Source organism: Podarcis filfolensis, assembly GCF_964270895.1.
Source record: "Podarcis filfolensis genome assembly, chromosome: 1".
Taxonomy (NCBI): Eukaryota; Metazoa; Chordata; class Lepidosauria; order Squamata; family Lacertidae; genus Podarcis; species Podarcis filfolensis.
The window spans coordinates 79,752,302-79,772,283 of record NC_139604.1 but is presented as its reverse complement, the minus strand read 5'-3'; the positions used below and the strand labels follow the sequence as shown (position 1 = coordinate 79,772,283).

The 19,982-nt window shown below is 44.4% G+C and overlaps 2 protein-coding genes across 2 annotated transcripts in view; one reads left to right on the top strand and one right to left on the bottom strand.

Moving 5' to 3' along the window:
• Window positions 1-13,835, bottom strand: part of CAT (catalase) — a 42,399-nt gene extending 28,564 nt beyond the window's left edge. The window contains exon 1 of the mRNA XM_083602465.1: window positions 13,675-13,835. Coding sequence (XP_083458591.1) covers window positions 13,675-13,698 — 24 coding nt within the window. The 5' untranslated portion in view covers window positions 13,699-13,835. The remainder of the gene's footprint in view (window positions 1-13,674) is intronic.
• Window positions 13,836-13,965: 130 nt separating this feature from the next.
• ABTB2 (ankyrin repeat and BTB domain containing 2) overlaps window positions 13,966-19,982 on the top strand; it is a 152,042-nt gene continuing 146,025 nt past the window's right edge. Inside the window, exon 1 of the mRNA XM_083601827.1 lies at window positions 13,966-15,477. Coding sequence (XP_083457953.1) covers window positions 14,604-15,477 — 874 coding nt within the window. The 5' untranslated portion in view covers window positions 13,966-14,603. The remainder of the gene's footprint in view (window positions 15,478-19,982) is intronic.

Genomic DNA, 19,982 nt, shown 5'->3' with positions numbered 1-19,982 from the left:
TGCATAACTACTTGGCAATGATAGGAGAGGGAGGAAGTCTTTATAAGTGATTTTTCATTAAAAGATTTATTCATATGTAGCTCATCTTTGCAAATGAATGAACCGTATGCAGAATGATAAGCAAGCAAAGTGTATGAATTTGAGGTGAGTTACTCAGGATAATATCTCACTGGGTACTGCAGTCCAGTCCATGACTGGCTGCTGCTTTGAACCCAAGCTTGCTGAAGCTGTGAGGGGAGAAACAAAAGACCCTCCTGGGTGTACTCCCTTCACTTAAGCTTTCCAGGTGAAAATATGTGTCAATAAATCATATTTCTAAGACACTCCAGACTCCGCTGTGCCTTGATTTTCCAGTGGAAACCAACCAGACACCTAAAACCGCCTCAAATCTGGCTTCTACTTGGCAGAGAATGGGGTGGCAGGCAACACTACGCTTTCAAACTAGAAGCTTTAACAAAATAAAGTATATTTTCTTTTCTTTACTTTCTCCCAACTTCTAAGATGCCTAGGAGTCTTTAAGAGAACTAGGGACAGTTACAGCTTATCAACTCTCCCCATAGCTAGGAAATTACTAGTCAGCCAAAATCTCCAAACCTCCAAAAGGCATTTCTGCTTGAAGAAGAAGAGTTTGGATTTGATATCCCGCCTTTCACTCCCTTTAAGGAGTCTCAAAGCGGCTAACATTCTCCTTTCCCTTCCTCCCCCACAACAAACACTCAGTGAGGTGAGTGGGGCTGAGAGACTTCAGAGAAGTGTGACTGGCCCAAGGTCACCCAGCAGCTGCATGTGGAGGAGCGGAGACGCGAACCCGGTTCCCCAGATTACAAGACTACCGCTCTTAACCACTACACCACACTGGCACTGCTTGCTGGATGGAAGTATCACCCTTCTCCTCCCTCTGTTCTGAAGGTTCTCCTGACCTTCTCAAGCAGATATGGGAAGGTTGAGGGAGTGGGGAGAGAAAAGAAGGACAAGTCCTATTTCTGGTTGCACCAGTTTCCGCTAGAGCCGTGATTTTCAAACTTTTTTCTCTGGGCCACACTTTCAGAATAAAAATTTGCTCACACCACATTGAATTTTTTATTGGCAAGAAATACATTGGAAAACAAAAAACAACAACTCCTAGCAGTGCTAATATAGAATACAACTACTTTATAATATGATTGCGGTGCATCCAGAAAGTATAAAACAATGCAGCTACATAGTAACATGATTCATTCCCAAAATATAATTACAAATGTGAGCATATGTGGCAATATAAGGCAAGGAATCTTATTGGACCTACCAGTAAATCTGCTCTTAAGATACAGCAGATATCCCAATGTTAGTGGACAATGATAGCATCTACTTGAGAAAGCTGCCATCCCACACAATTATTGGTAAGTCGTACAGTCATGTGAACGGTTATGCAATCTCATATCAACATATATCATTCTGGTTTCATCTTAAGAGTTTCAGTTGGCTGTCACCAGAGAATACTTAAATACTTCATCAGATTAGACCTCAAGGCAACAATATGTTCGTTGCTGCAAGAACGTACATACAAGACGTACAAACTACATAAAAAGATATGTTTAAATTTATTAGCTCTCAACATTGCATTGTTACTTTAAAAAGATTTATACCCTGCTATTCTTACAAAATGTACGACAAGTGAAGGAGCACGTTAAGTGACCTTGACACCAGTTATTGTGGAGAAAAGTGGTAAGAGCTTATTTATTACTTATTAAATTCATAGCTTTCCTCCCAAAGTTATGCAGATTTTACATAATCTGCTCTGAGCTTCACTATTTATTTATGCAAGTCAGCCCAGTATCTGCACAGAACAGCTGACAAACCCTCTCAAATTGCTCAAATGACTGCTCTGATCACAAGGGAGGGATGATTCCTACATTGGTCAGGGCCACAGCTGTCAACAGATTTGAAAATAAGGGATCAGCAGCCTCAAAAATAAGGGATCAGCAGCCTCACCTGTCCCGGGGACAGTCTACGGGATATCTAACAATCCAGGATAGCAGTGGGAAGCAGCGGGAAACGGCGCTGGAATAAGGGAATTTCCCGCCAAAAAAGGGAAGGTTGACAGCTATGGTCAGGGCACTGGGCTCTGCCTACCCTAGCCACTGTCTCCTAAATTGGGCTGGGGATTCCCTTGGTGGAAAGGTCAGACCCTCAAACTGGGGCCAATGAGAGTTGGAATCCAACAAGATCCAGAAGGCACCATAAAAGCCGCCTGCTGGATTAGGCCAATGGCCCATCTAGTCCAGCATCCTGTTTTCACAGTGGCCAACCAGGTGCCTGTGGGAAACCCACAAGCAGGATCTGAGGATGTGCAAGAGCACACTCCCTTTCTGTGATCTCCAGCAACTGGCATTTAGAAGCATGCTCCCTCTGGCTGTGGAAGGTCCAAGGTCTGTGAACGCAAAACATAATCATCACTAGTAGCCATTGATTAAGACTTATCCTCCATAAATTTGTCTAAACCTCTTTCAAAGCCATCTAAGTTGGTGGTTATCATTGCCTCCTGTGGGAGAGAGTTCCATAGTTTAACCACATTGGATAAGCCTGATTTACAAGAGTATTAAGTAACAGACTCACTTTGGTAGCATAGAATTTAAGAACTTGTTCCTTTCACATATGTGTTTACGTTTCTTCCAAGTTAAGATTCAGAATTTCGAGATAATTTAAATACTTGAAGACATTCCAACCGCAATGTAAAGAATATAAGGGTAGAGATCAGGAGCATACATGGATCCCTGAGACAAAAACGTTAACTTCTGGAATAGTTTTGCTAATGTGTCCGTATCCCTATCTACCCATTAAAAAAAAAATCAAACTGTAATTAATTCATTAGTGTAAGAAGACAAATGAAATTGTGTCCCAACATATTTGGAACAGCGGCACACTCCTTTTCTACTGCACTCACAATGCCTGAAAAACTTGTTAGGGTGAAGCTATCTCAACTTCCCCAAGTACTACAATGTTATTACTGGAACTGTTAAATCTACAGACACAGTGGCGCTTGGCTTTAGTCATACTCACCCCCATAGAAATAAATATATGTCATCAGTGTATATGGTGCTTTACATAACTAAAGGGGGCTTCCATCCGGAGAAGCCTGAAATTTAAATTTTGACAGAAGAAGAGAAGAAAGGAGGAAATATGGATAATGTTGTGGTCTTGCCTTGAGCATCTCCAGACTCCTTCAATTATTCAGCAATGGGGCATGCATGTGGCAGGCATTACAGGTGGCTAGCCTACATAAATGTATACATGTTGTGTGTGAGAGTGAGAAAAATTGGACCAGGTTATAAACTCCCCCCACCCCCGGTTTTGGCTAACTGGGTGGAAAAGGAGAGGTGCAAGTAAACAACACAGAAGAAAAACCTCCTTGTTTATCTATGCCCCTTTCCTAGCAACATGTGACATGAGCATATGTTCCTCTTACCAGTCACAACAACTTCTCCAGCAGATGCATGGCAGCTGAATCATGAAACCTCCTTATTCTAGAAACATTGGCATCTATTTGATCTGGGCTCAGCAGCCTTTGCCAACGCAGGGAAAGGTTATGTAAGCTCAGCAGACAACAAACTGGCCGGTGCATTCCAAGTTATTTGCTCAAATGGATTTCGAAACCACCCAAAGTAAGATTCCATGTTTGTCAAGGCTGAGCAGGAATCAGCTGAATGCTCCAGGGAGTTGCTTATTAGGCCTCTGCTTTTCTAAATGGTTCTAACTGCCTTCATTAAATTTCTAAATTCTTTTTTTAAGGATTCACTATTATAACAAAGCTTTATTTTAAGGCTCCAGCAGCATAAGTAATCTTTAGTATGGCTTACTGGGTTTATAAACTGATTTGGTGAAGGAGTAGCAGGCTAAGCCTATGGAACATAAGAAGAAATTGGTGGGTTCTGTCAGGGAGGGGGAGAAAAACTTCTCATCTCTTTTATTAACATCATGTAGACTTTTTTTTTTACACTCCCCTCTACCATGTACCCTCTTATTCAGCTTTCTTTTAAAACTTTGTGTAAAATTCCAAACACAAATGCTATAGCCTTTCCTCCTGGGAAATATGAAGAGTAGCAATTTGAAGAGATGAGAGCCATCACCAAATATCTAAAGGGCTGTCACACGGAGGATGGAGCAAACTTCTTTTCTTCTGCTCTGGAGTCTAGGATTCAAGTTACAAGATGGAAGATTCCATCAGTAAGAGCTGTTTGACACTGGAGCAGACTCCAATGAGAGGTGCTGGACTCTCCTTCCTTGGAGGTTTTTAAGCAGAGGTTGGATGGCCATCTGTCATGGATGCTCTAGCTGAGATTCCTGCATTGTAGGGGGTTGGACTAGATGATGCTTTGGGGTCCCTTCCAACTGCACTGGAGCAGCAGATTCACCATGCTAGCCAGAGCAGTAAGGCTTATTGTGATTTTTCATTACCCCAGCTCCAAGATGGCATAGCAGAAGGGCCTGATCTGTGGGGGATTGGATCCAGCAAATCTTCTGGCACCCTGTCCTCAGGCTACCCACAACCCCCTGTTCTGAGCTTCTCTGATTGCTACTTCTTCCAGAAGAACCCCCCGCTGTGGCAGGCCCACCCAACTAGTGGTACTCCTCTATGCCAATGCAGGCCAGAGGCTATTGCAAGCAATCCCATGCCCTCCCCACTCCATCAACAGCCACTGCACTCTAAACTGCACTGTTCTCAACAGAGATTACTTCTAAGCATGCACGTGCAATCCTACGCATGCTTACTCAACAGTAAGAGAGTTTGATGCTGTATCTGGAATAGTCTGTTATTACATATTCAAAAGATAGCTGCCAGATCAGTTGTTTAGTGTGTGGTGCCGATAATGCCAAGGTCACGTGTTTGATTCCCATACGGGGCAGCTGCATATTTCTGCACTTTGGCCTGGATGGTCCCTTCCAACTCTACAATTCTATTATTCTATGAACTATTTTCTGCAGCCAGTTTTCAACTGTAGAATAAAACGGGGTTCTCATCGTAAGAATGATCTGAAACGCCATCTGCTGAACAAGAAAAGAACTACCATTCAGCTTCATAATTCTGCAAATGCAGAACTGAAAGGCATTTCCTAAAAGCACACGTGGCAGCAAAATTTAAATATAAATCAATATAGGTGGCACCGAGTAGTAATAGTAACAGTAATTTATTATTTGTACCCCGCCTATCTGGCTGGGTTTCCTCAGCCACTCTGGGCGGCTTCTAACAAAGATTAAAAATACATTAAAATGTCACACATTAAAAACTTCCCTGAACAGGACTGCTTTCAGATGTCTTCTAAATGTCAGGGAGTTGTTTATGTCTTTGACATCTGATGGGAGGGTGTTCCACAGGGTGGGCGCCACTACCGAGAAGGCCCTCTGCCTGTTTCCCTATAACTTAGTTTCTTGCAGTGAGGGAACTGCCAGAAGGCCCTCGGCGCTGACCCTCAGTGTCCGGGCAGAATGATGGGGGTGGAGACGCTCCTTCAGGTATACTGGGCCGAGGCCATTTAGGGCTTTAAAGGTTAACACCAACACCAAGAACATCAATATGAACAAGCTGCTATTTAAAATTAATTTTGCACTGAATTAATAACTTGTTCTTTTTTTTTTGTCTAGGAGTATCCCCAAACACAGGTAGTGCTGTGGTGTAAACCACTGAGCCTTGGGCTTGCCAATCGGAAGGTTGGCGGTTTGAATCCCCGCAATGGGGTGAGCTCCCATTGTTCGGTCCCAGCTCCTGCCAACCTAGTAGTTCAAAAGCACGTCAAAGTGCAAGTAGATAAATAGGTACCATCCCGGCGGGAAGGTAAATAGTGTTTCCATGCGCTGCTCTGGTTTTGCCAGAAGCAGCTTAGTCATGCTGGCCACATGACCCGGAAAAAATGTCTGTGGACAAATGTCGGCTCCCTTGGCCAGTAAAGCAAGATGAGCGCTGCAACCCCAGAGTAATTCGCAATTGGACTTAACTGTCAGGGGTCCTTTACCTTTTTATCCCAAAACTATGAAACCATTCCTTCAGAAGCAGTGTAACTCCAACATGTCAGTGGGAAATCTTCCGCACATGGGAATCACCCATCCACAGGCCTCCCTCGCTCCCTCTTTATTTCTCACACACTCTCTCTCTCCCCCTCTTCCCCCCCCTCACACAGTCTTCTTTCCATAAGCCATCCATGTCCAATATTTACAGTCCCCATCTATACATGCCTAATTGGAAGTAAGCCCCATAAGTTCAATGACTCTTACTTCCAGATGTGGGTTTAGGACTGCAGCGTTATTAAGACTGTGAGTCTTGCATAAACAGTGCAAATGTTGGTTCTGCTGAAAGTGCCGTACACTGCTCTGAGTTCAGTGCATAGGGCAGGGTATAAATAGAATAAATGCTTAAACTGGGGGAGAATACACAATGAGTAATGTTCGCATATTGGAGCCATTAGAAACATGTGAGAACTACATTTCCTGTTTTGCTCTTGCTCATGCATCTGAAGTAGGCTCTTGCCTGCCAAAGGTGTGCAAAACTTGTTAGTGGTTAAGGTGCCATGGGACTCCGATGATTTTCCTGTTTCTGTTTGTTTTTCCCCTTTCTTTTAGTCAGAGCAGCTTTAAAGACAGGTCAAACTTAAGTAAACATTTCTCTAAACAAGTTTTAGTATGATGAAAAACCAACTAAAACAAAGACTTTTTTTTTAAAAAAAATGACAGCTTTCAACAAATAGCCTGTTTTCTCAACCACTCACTTTTAAAGGAACTAAGGACCAAACTATATAGAAAATGCAAGATCTATTACTTGATTCCTCTACAACTTTCTATTTGCTAAGAAACAGCTGTAGGAAGCGAAGGGTGGAGGGTTTAAATCAGGCATCCCCAAACTCGGCCCTCCAGATGTTTTCGGACTACAACTCCCATCATCCCTAGCTAACAGGATCAGTGGCTAGGGATGATGGGAATTGTAGTCCCAAAACATCTGGAGGGGCAAATTTGGGGATGCCTGGTTTAACTTGTGCTACAAACAGTTTCCCCAACTGAAATGACCTCTTCCAAAGCTGCTATTTGCTGTATTGGACTTATTCTATCCCTTTGATGGATTATAACAGCTTCAGAAGGACAGCAATTTAAGTCAGAGTGTTGAGGGGAGGGATTCAATCTGCCCCCACCCAATGCCACAATCCTGATCCAACCTGTCACAACAGCAGCTGTTTTTACTTTGTTTTTTATTTGGCTAGCTTTCTATAGCCAAAAAAACCAACCCCTCAATTGGTTTATTTGGGTAGGATTCCCTAAAAAGAAAAGTTTTTAGCTGGTATCAAAAACACTACAATGAAGGTTCCTCCCCAGTAGTAATAGGCTGTGAATTCCAGAGGATAGGTATTGCCACACTAAAATGATTGACTTCTTGCAGGTATGGAATGAACAAAAGGTGACACTTGTAAAAGTGCCAGCTCCACAGTTTCTTTTAAGTAAATAAAAGGATGTTGGGGGATCTGATCCGAAGTCTCCCTTATCATGTTCAGTGTGCCCATAAAAAGCAGTTTGCAGAAAGTGCATGAGAAAAGGAGAGAGGAAAAATGTTATTGTACAGTAGCTTGTATTTTTTAAAAAATAAAATAAAAAAAGATGTCTTTATTTGCAATTCAGTAGCAGTAGAACTTGGCAGTAGCAGAGAATTGAAAACATCAAGCAAAACATTTGTAAACATGCATGAAAGCAGCTATCCTGTATTCATTATCTTGCTGAGTGCTGTGTCTTGTTTTACTTTTTCTTTAAGCCCCCCCCCCAAAAAAATTATTCAGTTTAAGTGGCTCTCAGTGTGGGTTGCAACCAGTTAAAATGCATTTAAAATGCAGTAAAACTTTAAAATCACCAATCGGAACTGAAAAAATAAACCTCAGCAGCAACATTTGTCAGTCAGCCAAATGACTTATTGAAGCGGAATATGTTAACCAACTTTATAAACAAATTCTGAGCTGTGGCAAGGCGCCACAACATAAAAGCCCATTTTCTCACCAAAGCCTCACCCAAAGATCCCAAGTGGTGCTCAGGTGGAAGAGCAAATGAGAAAACCAGCACATTTAGCAGTGAAACAATTCCCCCACATTGTTACATTTTGTATGTTCATTGAAAACTTTTTGTTTTCTCCTCACTCTTCCCAAATTATTCTATTTTACCGCCACAGTTTTATTTCTTGCTGGGTTTCGTGTTTTATATTTTTTTTCTGAGTACTGCTTGGGTACTCTTTGAATATAGAGTGGTTTATAAATTCAGATAAAACAAATGCAAGTCCCTTCTCCCCAGCAGGTGAAAAAGGCCTTTTTATTAAGGCAGGTTTGTATTTTATTCGCCACTGCCTCCGTGGGTCTCTTTCTTTTTTTTTGGTTTTATCTAGCTGTTTTTTATTGACTTGGCTTTTATATTGCCTCTTTTGATATAGCAATATATTTTACGGGCAGTATAGATAACAAAATAATTGAGCGAGAAGAAATATTCCAGCTTGCACAATGGGACTCCCCCCCCCCCCAATAAATCCCATGCCAGCCCTATAATTGCTCCAGAAGAGTGGGGGAAGCCCCAGAACAATTTTAGGGGGCATGTCGAGGGAGTTGCGCAACCAGAAGTCATTTCGCTGGTACAAAGAGCTGCTTAGTGTTACTTTGGCTACTACCGTATATGATTAACTTCTGGTATTTATTTTATTATTGTTAGCCAACTTGGACATGTTCTTGCGGAACAGCAGGGTCCAAATGTGAATAATTAAATGTACCACGGCAGCCTAATTTTTGCCACACAGGAGGGTCAGTCATAGCAGGCATCTTGAAACATGAGAATCAAGTATCATTCGGGGGTATTCCGAAAATCAGAAGGTGGTCTTAGGCTAGCCACTTCTTCTCTGCATTAGAAATATGACAAGAGACTCTTCCGTCCGGAAGAGTCCGCAATCAGAAAGAGGAGGAGTATCAGGAAGAACGGAATAAATTTAATGATTATTTAGTTAAATTTGTTAAGTTAAACTAACTGAAAATAGCTTGCAGATACCTAATGGGCTAAGGATTTTATTTATGTTAAGTGATGAATTAATATGTTTAATTCCATAAGGTGAAGATCTAAGGATTTTAATGCTTAAGTTAAATTTTATAAAAATTGGGATTTGGAAAACCGTTAAAAGGACATGCAATGAAATTCAACCAAAGGGAAGCGAGGAAGTCACCTAACAAAGTTAATAACTGTAATTTTATTATGTTTGTTTGTTTTGTGTGTTTGTTTGTTTATAATATTGTGAAAACTAATAAAATTTTTGGACAAAAAAAAAAAAGAAATATGACAAGAGAATTTGCTATCAGGGATGGAGAATCTGTGGTCTTCAACTCCCATCAGCCTCTATCAGCATGGCCACTGATCAGGGATAATGGGAATTGCAATCCAGCAACATCTATGGTTCCCTACTCTACAAGCATATGAAGCACTTTGGTCAATCCAAAGCAGAGATGGGAAACCTGCAGACCTTCAGATGTGGCTAGACTAAAACTCCTGTCACCCCCTGGCCACTGGCTATGCTGGCTTCAGCTGACAGGAAGGACTACAGGTTCTCCATGCCTGCTCTAAATCACAATATAAATGTTAATGCTGAAAAAGATAGAATATAAATATAGCATGCAATAAAATAATCATAATAAAGGAGTAAATGTGCACTGAACAGACTACAGACCTCTAGCAGTAAGATAGTGCTCTGAAACCACCAAAATGCAACCCACTGTAATTCTTTTGATGGCTTTTTATTAGCTTTGCTTTATGAAATAATTTATTTCTGAAAATAAGCTGATCTGCTTGCACTGACATCAGATGGTTGTTGTTGCTGTTAAAACTTGTATATTGCCCTTCATCTGAAAATCACAGGGCAGTTCACAACATAAAAATACAAAATGAGAGCAAAATACAGACACGAAAAACAAAGCAATAACCCCCTCTTACACACACACATTTAAAAGGCCATAGAATGTTTAATCAGCCAAAGGCCTGGTTATTGCGAAAGGTTTTTGCCTGGTGCCTAAATATGAAGGCCTCCCTGGGAAGAGTATTCCAGGGAGCCACCACAGAAAAAGGCTCTTTCTTGTGTTGCCACCCTCCAGACCTCTAATGGAGGAGGCACGTGAAGAAGGGCCTCAAATGATGATTGCAAGATCCGGATCAGTTCATAGGGGGAGAGACGGTCCTTGAGGTATTGTGACTTTATAGGTCAAAGCCAGCACTTTGAATTGAGCCCAGGAACTAATTGGCAGCCACAGCAGGATTGGTGTAATAGGATCAAACCGTCTTGCCCTGGTCATTGAATCCTGCACCAGCTGAAGTTTTCAATGTCTTCAGAGGCAGCCCCACATGTAATGTGTTGCAGTAATCAATCAATCTAACCTAGAAGTTACCAGAGCGACAGCTGCCCGAACTGATGAAAGGCATTCCACGCCACTGAGTCCATCTGAAGCTCAAGTGACAGCAAAGGAACCAGGAGTAGCCCCAAGCTACATTATATACCCGCTCTGATGGAGGGATATCGAAATTATTTCTGTGTTTGCTGTGGAGTCTCTCAGGAAATACACTACCGTTGCTGAACTTCCTTCTTACCAGAAGGTGGCACTCTTGTATCAAGCAATTACAGAACAGCTCAACTATCTAAAATACTAATAAAAAGCAGCTATTGATGGGGCAAACCCACCTTTTAATTAAAAGAGAAAGGTATCTGTATTCCATACTCAGCTCATGGTTCAAGGTCAAAAGTGTGTAAAAGTCCATACAAAGGCTTTTTTCAGAGTACAGCATGCTGCCGTAAATGAACAGGTTGACAATCCACTCGTTCATGTTATGAGATTCACGGCAGAGATATAAACTTAATCCAATGTTTATTTGTAAGCAGGCCCCACCAGATTCAGTTGGGCTTTCTCACAAGTAAATGGTGTGCAACCTTAGGATTTCAGCCTTAAGTTACTTGTTTTCACATCAGTATACTTGCATATTAATAATAATAATTTATTATTTGTACCCCGCCCATCTGACTGGGTTGTCCCAGCCACTCTGAGTGGCTTCCAGCGTATATACAAACACAATAAAACAATAAACCTTAAAAAGCTTCCCTATGCAGGGCTGCCTTCCGATGTCTCCTAAAAGATATCTGTTTACCCATCTCCTTGACATCTGATGCGAGGGCATTCCACAGGGTGGGTGCCACCACCGAGAAGGCCCTTTGCTTGGTGTATCATATTTAGAATCATATAGTTGGAAGGGACCGTCTGCAATGCAGGAATATGCAGCTGCCCCATCTGGGGATCAAACCTGCAACCTTGGTGTTCTCAGCACCACGCTGTAACCAACTCAGCTATGTGTTATGCTATGATTTATGTACAGTGGAACCTCGGAAGCCGAACGCCTTTGAACTCGAACGTTTCAGCTCCCAAACCATCAAAAACCAGAAGTGATTATCTGATTTTCAAATGATTTTCAGAAGCCAAAAGTCTGCCCCGCTCCTGCAGCCAATCGGAAGCTGCGCCTTGGTTTTTTAACTGTTCCGGGAGTCGAACAAACCCCCGGAATGGATTAAATTTGAAAACCAAGGTACGACTGTATTTCTTAGCTTTAGAGGTCTGCCTGGCAGATGTTCCAAAGTGAGCAGCTGTTTTAGCCTTTTGCAGCAAAACCAACCAAGAGTTTTGTGGCACTTTAAAGGTTAGTGCATTTCTTACTGTCAATGTAAAAAACCTGGGGAGTTGGGATCTCAATAATAAACCAGATTAATAAATCCAGGGCCTCTGCATTCCTGCAAATGATTGGAAAATACTCTCTTGGAAGCAAGAGAAGCTCCTTTGCTTGCCTAAACTAGTTATTTTGGTCTAACTATCCTGCCTCCATGGACTTTAGTTGCTTGATCCCAATCATGACATCTGACCCAAATCCTTGACTCCTCCCACCCTTTCATCTTTCCATGTTGCAATAACAAAGTAGCCAAGAGCTTTATTAAAAGTTGCATTAAGAATGTGTCTTAGTTTCAACATATCACTGCCGTGTTGTTTTCTGGAATCTGTTTTTCAGGGAGTGGGTGTCTTACCCTTAGGTATTTCCACACCAGAAATGGTGTAAACACATTTTAAATTGTTAATGCATGCTAGAAAATGGAATACATTGTTTTAATTTTCAAACTTAAGAATGTAAGAAAGGCTTGCTGGATCCAGCATCCTATTCTCACAGTGGTCTACTGCATGCCTAAGGGAACGGGCCAACACAGCTTTTAGCTTCAAATACAGACCTGAACTATTTTTAAAAAACACTAAAGCAATACAAGACCAAAAAAAAGTCTTGTGACTTCTTAAAGACTAACAAATCAAGGACACGCTTAATTTTGCTGCAACAATTTTGCAGCTACCCACTCTGGAATTTATGGAAATTATGCCCTTTATCAGGACTGTCTTTACCCGGGGGTGCAAGGGGTGAGGGGCACCCAGGTGCCAAATTCTGGGGGTTGCCAGGTGCCCACCGCTGAAGCCGCCTAAGCTCTTAACTATCTACCTATTATGAAATAATAATTTTGATCAAGCCAGAAAAACAAAATACATATATACCTAGGTATTACCGAAATGTATCGGGACGCGGGTGGCGCTGTGGGTTAAACCAGAGTCTAGGACTTGCCGATCAGAAGGTCGGCGGTTTGAATCCCCATGACGCGGTGAGCTCCTGTTGCTCGGTCCCTGCTCCTGCCAACCTAGCACTTCAAAAGCACATCAAAGTGCAAGTAGATAAATAGGTACCGCTCCGCAGGAAGGTAAACAGTGTTTCTGTGCACTGCTCTGGTTCGCCAGAAGCGGCTTAATCATGCTGGCCACATGACCCGGAAGCTGTACGCCAGCTCCCTCGGTCAATAAAGCGAGATGAGCGCCACAACCCCAGAGTCGGCCACGACTGGACCTAATGGTCAGGGGTCCTTTTACCTTTACCTTTACTGAAATGTATACCTACGGTTTCACTAAAGGACTTTCGACTTTGTGCGCTCAAAGACACATACCAGCGGCGGCTAAACTAAATTTGGGGACGCTGGGCGGATCTTTGCACCCCGGCGGCACATATGCTAAAGACTCCCCTGCCCTTTATCCCACATTAGCAGCACTCAGAAGCGCCTCTTTGGAATCAAAGGCATCTTGGAGGTGCCTTCAACACCTGAGGCTTAAAGCAGCTTTTTCTTAGCTCAGGCAAGCCTGTGCATCCATTCTGCGCCCTTCCTACTTTTAAAACATTCCCAAGTGGCCCAAGGAAGAAAACTCAAAGGCCTTCTTTCCCTGCTAAAAGCACAAGTCGGCAGCATCTAACAGCAAAGGAAACACCTTGAAATGTTAATTGTCACTAGATTCTAGCTCTGCAGATTTTGCAACTGAGCAAACACCTGGAGCACCTAAGTCTGTCTTGTGGAAACTGAGCGGTCTGACTGCCGCTGACGTCTGATTTCCCCCACCACTCCAGTTCACTGAGCTTGTGCAGAGGGCGGCAGGTGCAATTCAAAGGACGCTCCCTCGGAAGAGAGAAAACTCCACAAATCGTCCTCCCCAGCAAACCACGTTTTGCAAGTTACGCGTCGTCCGCACGGGGAATCGGGGGTCGGAAGAAACACGTGTCGGGCTTCAAGCAGGCGGCCAACACCCTCTTTACCTTTGCTGGGCGAGAGCGGGACATGACGGGGCACGCGGTTTCTCGTCGCGCAGCAGAATCGCTCCAAGTTCTCCCCGCTTGTCGTCGCGGCTCCTGGGTTTGTCCGCCCCTCTCTCTCCGGCCGTCTTTCGTCTCGCGCGCTCCTCCTCCCGCCGCGACGTCACAGGTCCCGCCCGTCGAGATTTACATACGGGCCGCCCAGCTCGCCTTTCGGCGGCGGGCCCCGCCCCCGGAGCCGCCGATTGGTGCGGCTCCCCGCAAGTCATTTGCATGCCGCCTGCAACTCGGTGCGCCCAGCCGGGCAGCACCAGAGAAGTTTCGCTCAAAGCTTCTGCAAGTGTCTGAGACGGGGCGGGGGACGCGCGGCGGCAGCAGCAGCAGCAGCAGCAGCAGCTCCCAGGGCTGCCTCGTCCAATCTCCCTTTCTTCTTCGCCTTCTGGAGGAGTCCCGGTGTGACACCGGATCGCCGTCTGGGAAAAGGCTGGCCTGCCCTCCTGAGCCACCCAGGAGGCTTCTCTCTCCGCCGCTGAAGGGCGCCCCGTTGGGAACGGCGCTGCCCTCTTGGAGCTTCTGAAAAGAGCTCTCTCTCTCTCTGCCTGATCCCCTCTTCTTCTTCTTCTTCTTCTTCTTTTTTCCTCCTCCTGGCCCCAGTATTTTCCATCCTTGCTCAAGGCGGAAAATAAATGATCTCACCCCTCGCCGTGGAATGGAGACAGCTGGCACCCAGCAGAACCTGAAGGAGCCCCAGGAGCTCGAGCGCAAACGGGACTCCTCTCCGGGAGCCTAAGGACCAGCGGGGCCGGCCAGCTCCTCGCCTCGGGCTTCTTTTGGAAGCAGCCCCCGATCTAGGGAGTTGGGTCCTGCGCTTGCTGCTGCTGTTCTTTTCTTTTCCCCGCTTGGCTTGGCGCGAGATCGCAGGTTCCTTTCCTATGGCTGGGATATACAGCTCCACTCTGAAGACCCTGGAAGACTTGACCCTGGACTCCGGGTATGGGGCTGGGGACTCCTGCCGCTCGCTCAGCCTCTCCTCTTGCAAGTCCAACTCGCAAGCCTTCACGTCGTCTCAGCCCAGGGGCAACTGGTGGTACTACTCGGGCTCCATGAACAGTCGCAACAACAGCTGGGACACCGTCAACACCGTCCTGCCCGAGGACCCCGAAGTGGCGGACATCTTCTCCAGATGCGCCAAGCTGCCCGACCTGGAGGAATTCCCTTGGACGGAGGAGGACATTGGGAAGATACTCAGGAAAGGGAAAGCAGGAGGAGGGACCAAGAGGGACTTCACCCAAGAAGCGGTGCGGAGGCTGTCCGTGTTACTGCGGAGACCCTTAATCCGGATCTCCAGGGAGGCGCAGCGCCTGAGCGTGATGCACTCCAAGTGCACGCGCTTCGAGATCCAAAGCGCCATCAAGCTGATCCAGAGCTGGTCGTTGTCCGAGAGCTGCGTCCTGGCCACCGTCAAGGCGCTCTCGCTCTACAGCATGAGCGCCGGCGACGGGCTGAGGAAGGGCAAGTCGGCCAGGTGCGGCCTCACCTTTTCCGTGGGGAGGTTCTTCAGGTGGATGGTGGATACCAGGATCTCGGTGAGGATCCACGAGTACGCGGCCATCTCTTTGACGTCCTGCATGGAGAACCTGGTGGAGGAGATCAAGGCCAGAGTAGTGGCCAGCCAGAGCCCCGACGGAGGCGGAGGGGGAAGTGAGATCTCCGCAGAAGTTCTGGAGATGGTCATCAACAATGATGCTGAGCTTTGGGGAGTGCTGCAGCCCTATGAGCACCTGATCTGCGGGAAGAACGCAAATGGTAAGGAGCAGAGCTGTCAATTTAGCAAATCCAATGGGCCCGATCCGTACTTTTTGCCTGTCTTCTTACTTTTATACTGCTTCCTTGCATGGTTGGTTTTTGTGTTCTGATGGCGTTTGAAACTTTTATTTCGGTAAGACTTCTAAAGAGTCTGCTTCTTTCCAATGGGCAGAATATGAGTTTGATTGGGATCTTATGGAGTTGGCTTTGCCTTCAGGGCAAAGGCTGTAGCTCAGTGGTGCAGCATCTCTTTTGCATGCGGAAGGTCCTAGGTTCCACCCCTGGCATCTCCAGGCAGGGCTGGGGAAGAGCCAGTGCTAAATCATTAGGCATGCCACTGAGCTAAATGGACCAATGGTCTGATGTTGTATAAGGCAGCTTTCTACATTCACTGTATTTAGTGGTACGTTCGCAGGATTGCAAGTTAAATAAATAGTATAAACATACTAGATTATAGAATTGTAGAGTTGGAAGGGACCACAAGGTCCAACCCCCTTGCAATGCAGGAATCTTTTGTCCAATGTAGGGCTTGAGCCCAGAACCCTGAGAATAAGAGGCTCATGCTCTACTGACTGAGCTATATGGGTGTTCAAACAATGCCAGGGTTGTTCTGCAGAAGGTTAGATTGCCAATCGTAACTAGCCTAATGTACCAAGGTAAAATCGCCATTCGCTGCTCCATCCACCTTTTCTTCAGTCCCCACCTCCACTGGCACATGGCCTCAAGAAGGATGCTCAGAAGGAAATGCAGCCTTCAGGCAATAAATGGTTCCTCACTCCTGTCTCTTTTGCTTACATACGTATCTTAAGTGCCATGCAAGATAACCAGCAATACAGCTCCATCACTCCAGCCTCCCCCCCCCATTTCTATGAATATCATTGAGAACATTAAAAGTAACAGTTGGAGAAACAGTCTCAGGAATCCATGTGGGGAGGAAACAGAAGCAATGTACGGATGCCTGGCTCTACCATGGCATCTTTGGAGGTGTCCCACATCAGTTTCACCATAGCAGCAAGTCCAGCTGAAGTTCAACAATTTCACTTCCCTGCTCTTGATTGCACAAGTGAGATTGATAAACTCCTCTAGGGCAGGAAACAGAGCTGTATGCGGAAGTACAGCAACTCATTTTAAGGGCATGTTGTCACAACTACTTCAGCCACAACTGGTGGCTGTGGGAAAACACTCCACCCATAGACAAATCCCATCTGCATCAGCCTGTGGCTGGGTGGTCATATGCATGGCATAGGCAAACTCTAAATTTAGCTTGCAGCAGTTTGGGCATGCCATGGACAAGTAGTTAAGGGTCTTGCTGGATCGAAGAAAAGTCTAGCATCCCATTCTCACAGTGGCAACCAGGTGTCATGACTAGGAGTCAATGGTAGCTTTATCCGTCATGAACTTGTCTAACCACCTTTTAAAGCCAACAAGGTTAGTGGCTGTCACTACATCTTAAGGGAGTAAATTCCATACTTTAACTGACTACTGTGTGATGGTCCTTCCTTTTGTATGCCATGAATCAGATTAATTGAATGACCACAGGATCTAGTATTGTGAGAGAAGGAGAACTGTGGATAATGTTATTTTAAAAATGTTATAAAAAGGTAAAGGACCCCTGGACGGTTAAGTCCAGTCGAATTCGACTATGGGATACAGCGCTCATCTCTGCCTTCAGGCCGAGGGAGCTGGTGTTTGTTTGCAGACAGCTTTTCTGGGTCATGTGGCCAGCATGACGAAACTGCTTCTGGCACAACGGGACACTGTGATGGAACCAGGGCGGCACTGTGGTCTAAACCACTAAGCCTCTTGGGCTTGCTGATCGTAAGGTTGGCAGTTCAAATCTGCATGACAGGGTGGGCTCCCGTTGCTCTGCCCCAGCTCCTGCCAACCTAGCAGTTTGAAAGCATACCAGCACAAATAAATAGGTACTGCTTAGGCAGGAAGATAAACTGATAATGTTATACTACACTATGTGCCTAAGATGCTGTCTGTGTAGCCAATAGGTATAAACTACGGTCAATTCACCAAACTTCCCAGTGTCATACATTCTTCTGCTGGATGCATGTGCAATGTATGCATACTTCTTATAATGTGTTTCACTGGTCCTTCTTCAATGGTTATGCATTGCAAATATGCAAATACCATCTTTGATATTTGTGCTACCTAAACACAGTAATATCTGTTCCCACTCTCTATCCTTAGTGCCAGAAGTAAAACAGTAGGAAATGCAAGGATATGTTTTATATCTTAACTGTTTTGTGTCACTGCTACTTTTGTGGTGCATTTTAGAGAGAAACAGAATAAATATGGTTAAGTATGTTGTTGAATTAAAGAGTCCCTAGAGAGAAAGAGTTATCTCTGAAGAAGAAACTGAATGAACAGAGGCTTGTTTTATATGGAAATATAAACAGATATGAAAGGAAATGGTTCTAAGTATTCAGAACATTTAAGTTGCCAGTTATGTAACATTCACAAGTTGCATCCAAGCGTCAATTAGTCATGCAAGGGACTGGTTTCATTTGACAATGTTGTATGCTTTTTTTAGATCATTTTGTCAAATTGCATTTATTGAGTTATAAATTCTGATCTCCCTGTGCCTACATGTGCATTTAATTCAGTTTCAGAAGTGTGTTTATTGTGTTAACGGGACTGGAATGCAAGACTCTGACTATTCTAATAACCTTCACTTGCAATTTGCAAAACAAAATTGATGTTGTGGTCCTTGGATAGGAGAAGAGTTGAGGCTGAATTTTCTTCTCTCTCTCTCTCTTTTTCAACTAAGAATAAAAGTATGAGGAGGAAATGTCACCTTATTCCTAACACATTTGTTGTTCTGAGTTGATGTTGGATTACTCTCCAGAAGTTAACATGCACACCTCAGAGTTACTGAGAATAGTGGATTGTCTGAATAGTCTTCTTTTATGTTACCAACATGTTTGTTTGGTTTGGTTTGGTTTGGCTTGGTTTGTTTGTTTGTTTGTTTGTTTGTTTGTTTGTTTATTACACTTGTATCCCACCTTTCCTCCAAGGAACTCAAGGTTGTGTACATAGTTTTCTTCCCCATTGTATCCTCACAACAACCTGTGAGGTAAGTTAAACTGTGAGTTAGCTACTGGCCCAAGGCCATCTAGTGAGCTTCAAGTCTGCGTGGAGATTTGAACCCTTGCCTTCCAGGTCCTAGTCCACTATTCTAACCACTGCACCAACCCATAAACTCTATTGGGTTTTATTTGTGCAGAGACAACACACCACATGAGGCCACTGCTCTGTTTAAGTTTGAAGGCCGCATGGCTGCCTTTAAGGAAAAAAACAAAAATGTCAGGCAATCTGATCGTTTTCTATGAAATGTGAAGTCTAGGTCAAAAATACTACAACTTTGGAAGACTGTGTTGCCTGGGGCTATAAGAGATCAAAGTAGGCAGTCTTTCTTTCATGTTTGAATGCAGTTCACATTCTATTGCTTGTGTCACTGGTTTTTCATATATCATCACTAGGATGCAGGCAATGATTATAGCAGAAGGTACTGTATTAACTTCTCTCTGGTCCTCAAAGTATCTCTTCTTTGGTGCCCACCCTCTATGAATAACTAAGCTGGATGCCAGTAATGGGGGGCATTTCTCAGCCTGAGACCCATATTCTCTTCTGTGCAACCTTTTGGAGGTCATATGCCAGTGATGGGCAGAGTCAGAAGCAAAGAAGGGCAGAGCAATTAATTCCCGTTTCCCCTTTGTACAATGAGCTAGTATCCGCACACACTCACTCAGTCCTTCATCCAGGCAAGCAAGAGTCACCAGAATTCAAAGACACATCCCATCCAAGCAAAAACATTCAAGGACCCTGGGAAATGAGAACAGGTGAGGGGTGTGGTTGGGGAAAGTCCCACGGGTCAGACAGAGATGCCTGAAGGGCCACCTGCCAGAGGCTCCCCATGCCTGCTGTATGCACTGCACTTTGGGCTAATTATCACTGCTGCGGATCAGTAGGGCAACCATCAATTAGTAACACACCTTATGCACTTCGTTGTATCTCTCTACTTGGGATCTCACAGTAAGCACATTGTGCCTTTGTTCCTTCTCTTGCTTATCCACAGGCAAAACTGCATTCATTGCACTTGGAGAGGGAGGAACAGTTGTTAACTAGGTGCAGTGTAGTCGCTGGAAGTGTGGATTTGTCCCTGGTTCGGCTCAGCCATTATCTCACTGGTTGCCTTAGGCATGCCCCTATCTCTCAACATCAGCCATCCTTTTCCATCTGCAGTATGGGGATAATAGTGTTGACCTACCTTATAAGGTTGCAAGATTACTCAGCTAATGCATGCAAAGCACCTTCAGCTGTCGGTAGTTTTTATATACTTAACACTATATATTATTTAGTTTTAGGAGTTTCACTACAATAAGCTGAACATCTGGACTATGTGTTTTTCAGGGTTTCTTTAGGGTGCTTCTGGGCAGAGAAATTGTGTGTCAGGATGATTATTCAGCAAACCTGAGTTCCTGTGCTGATTCCCT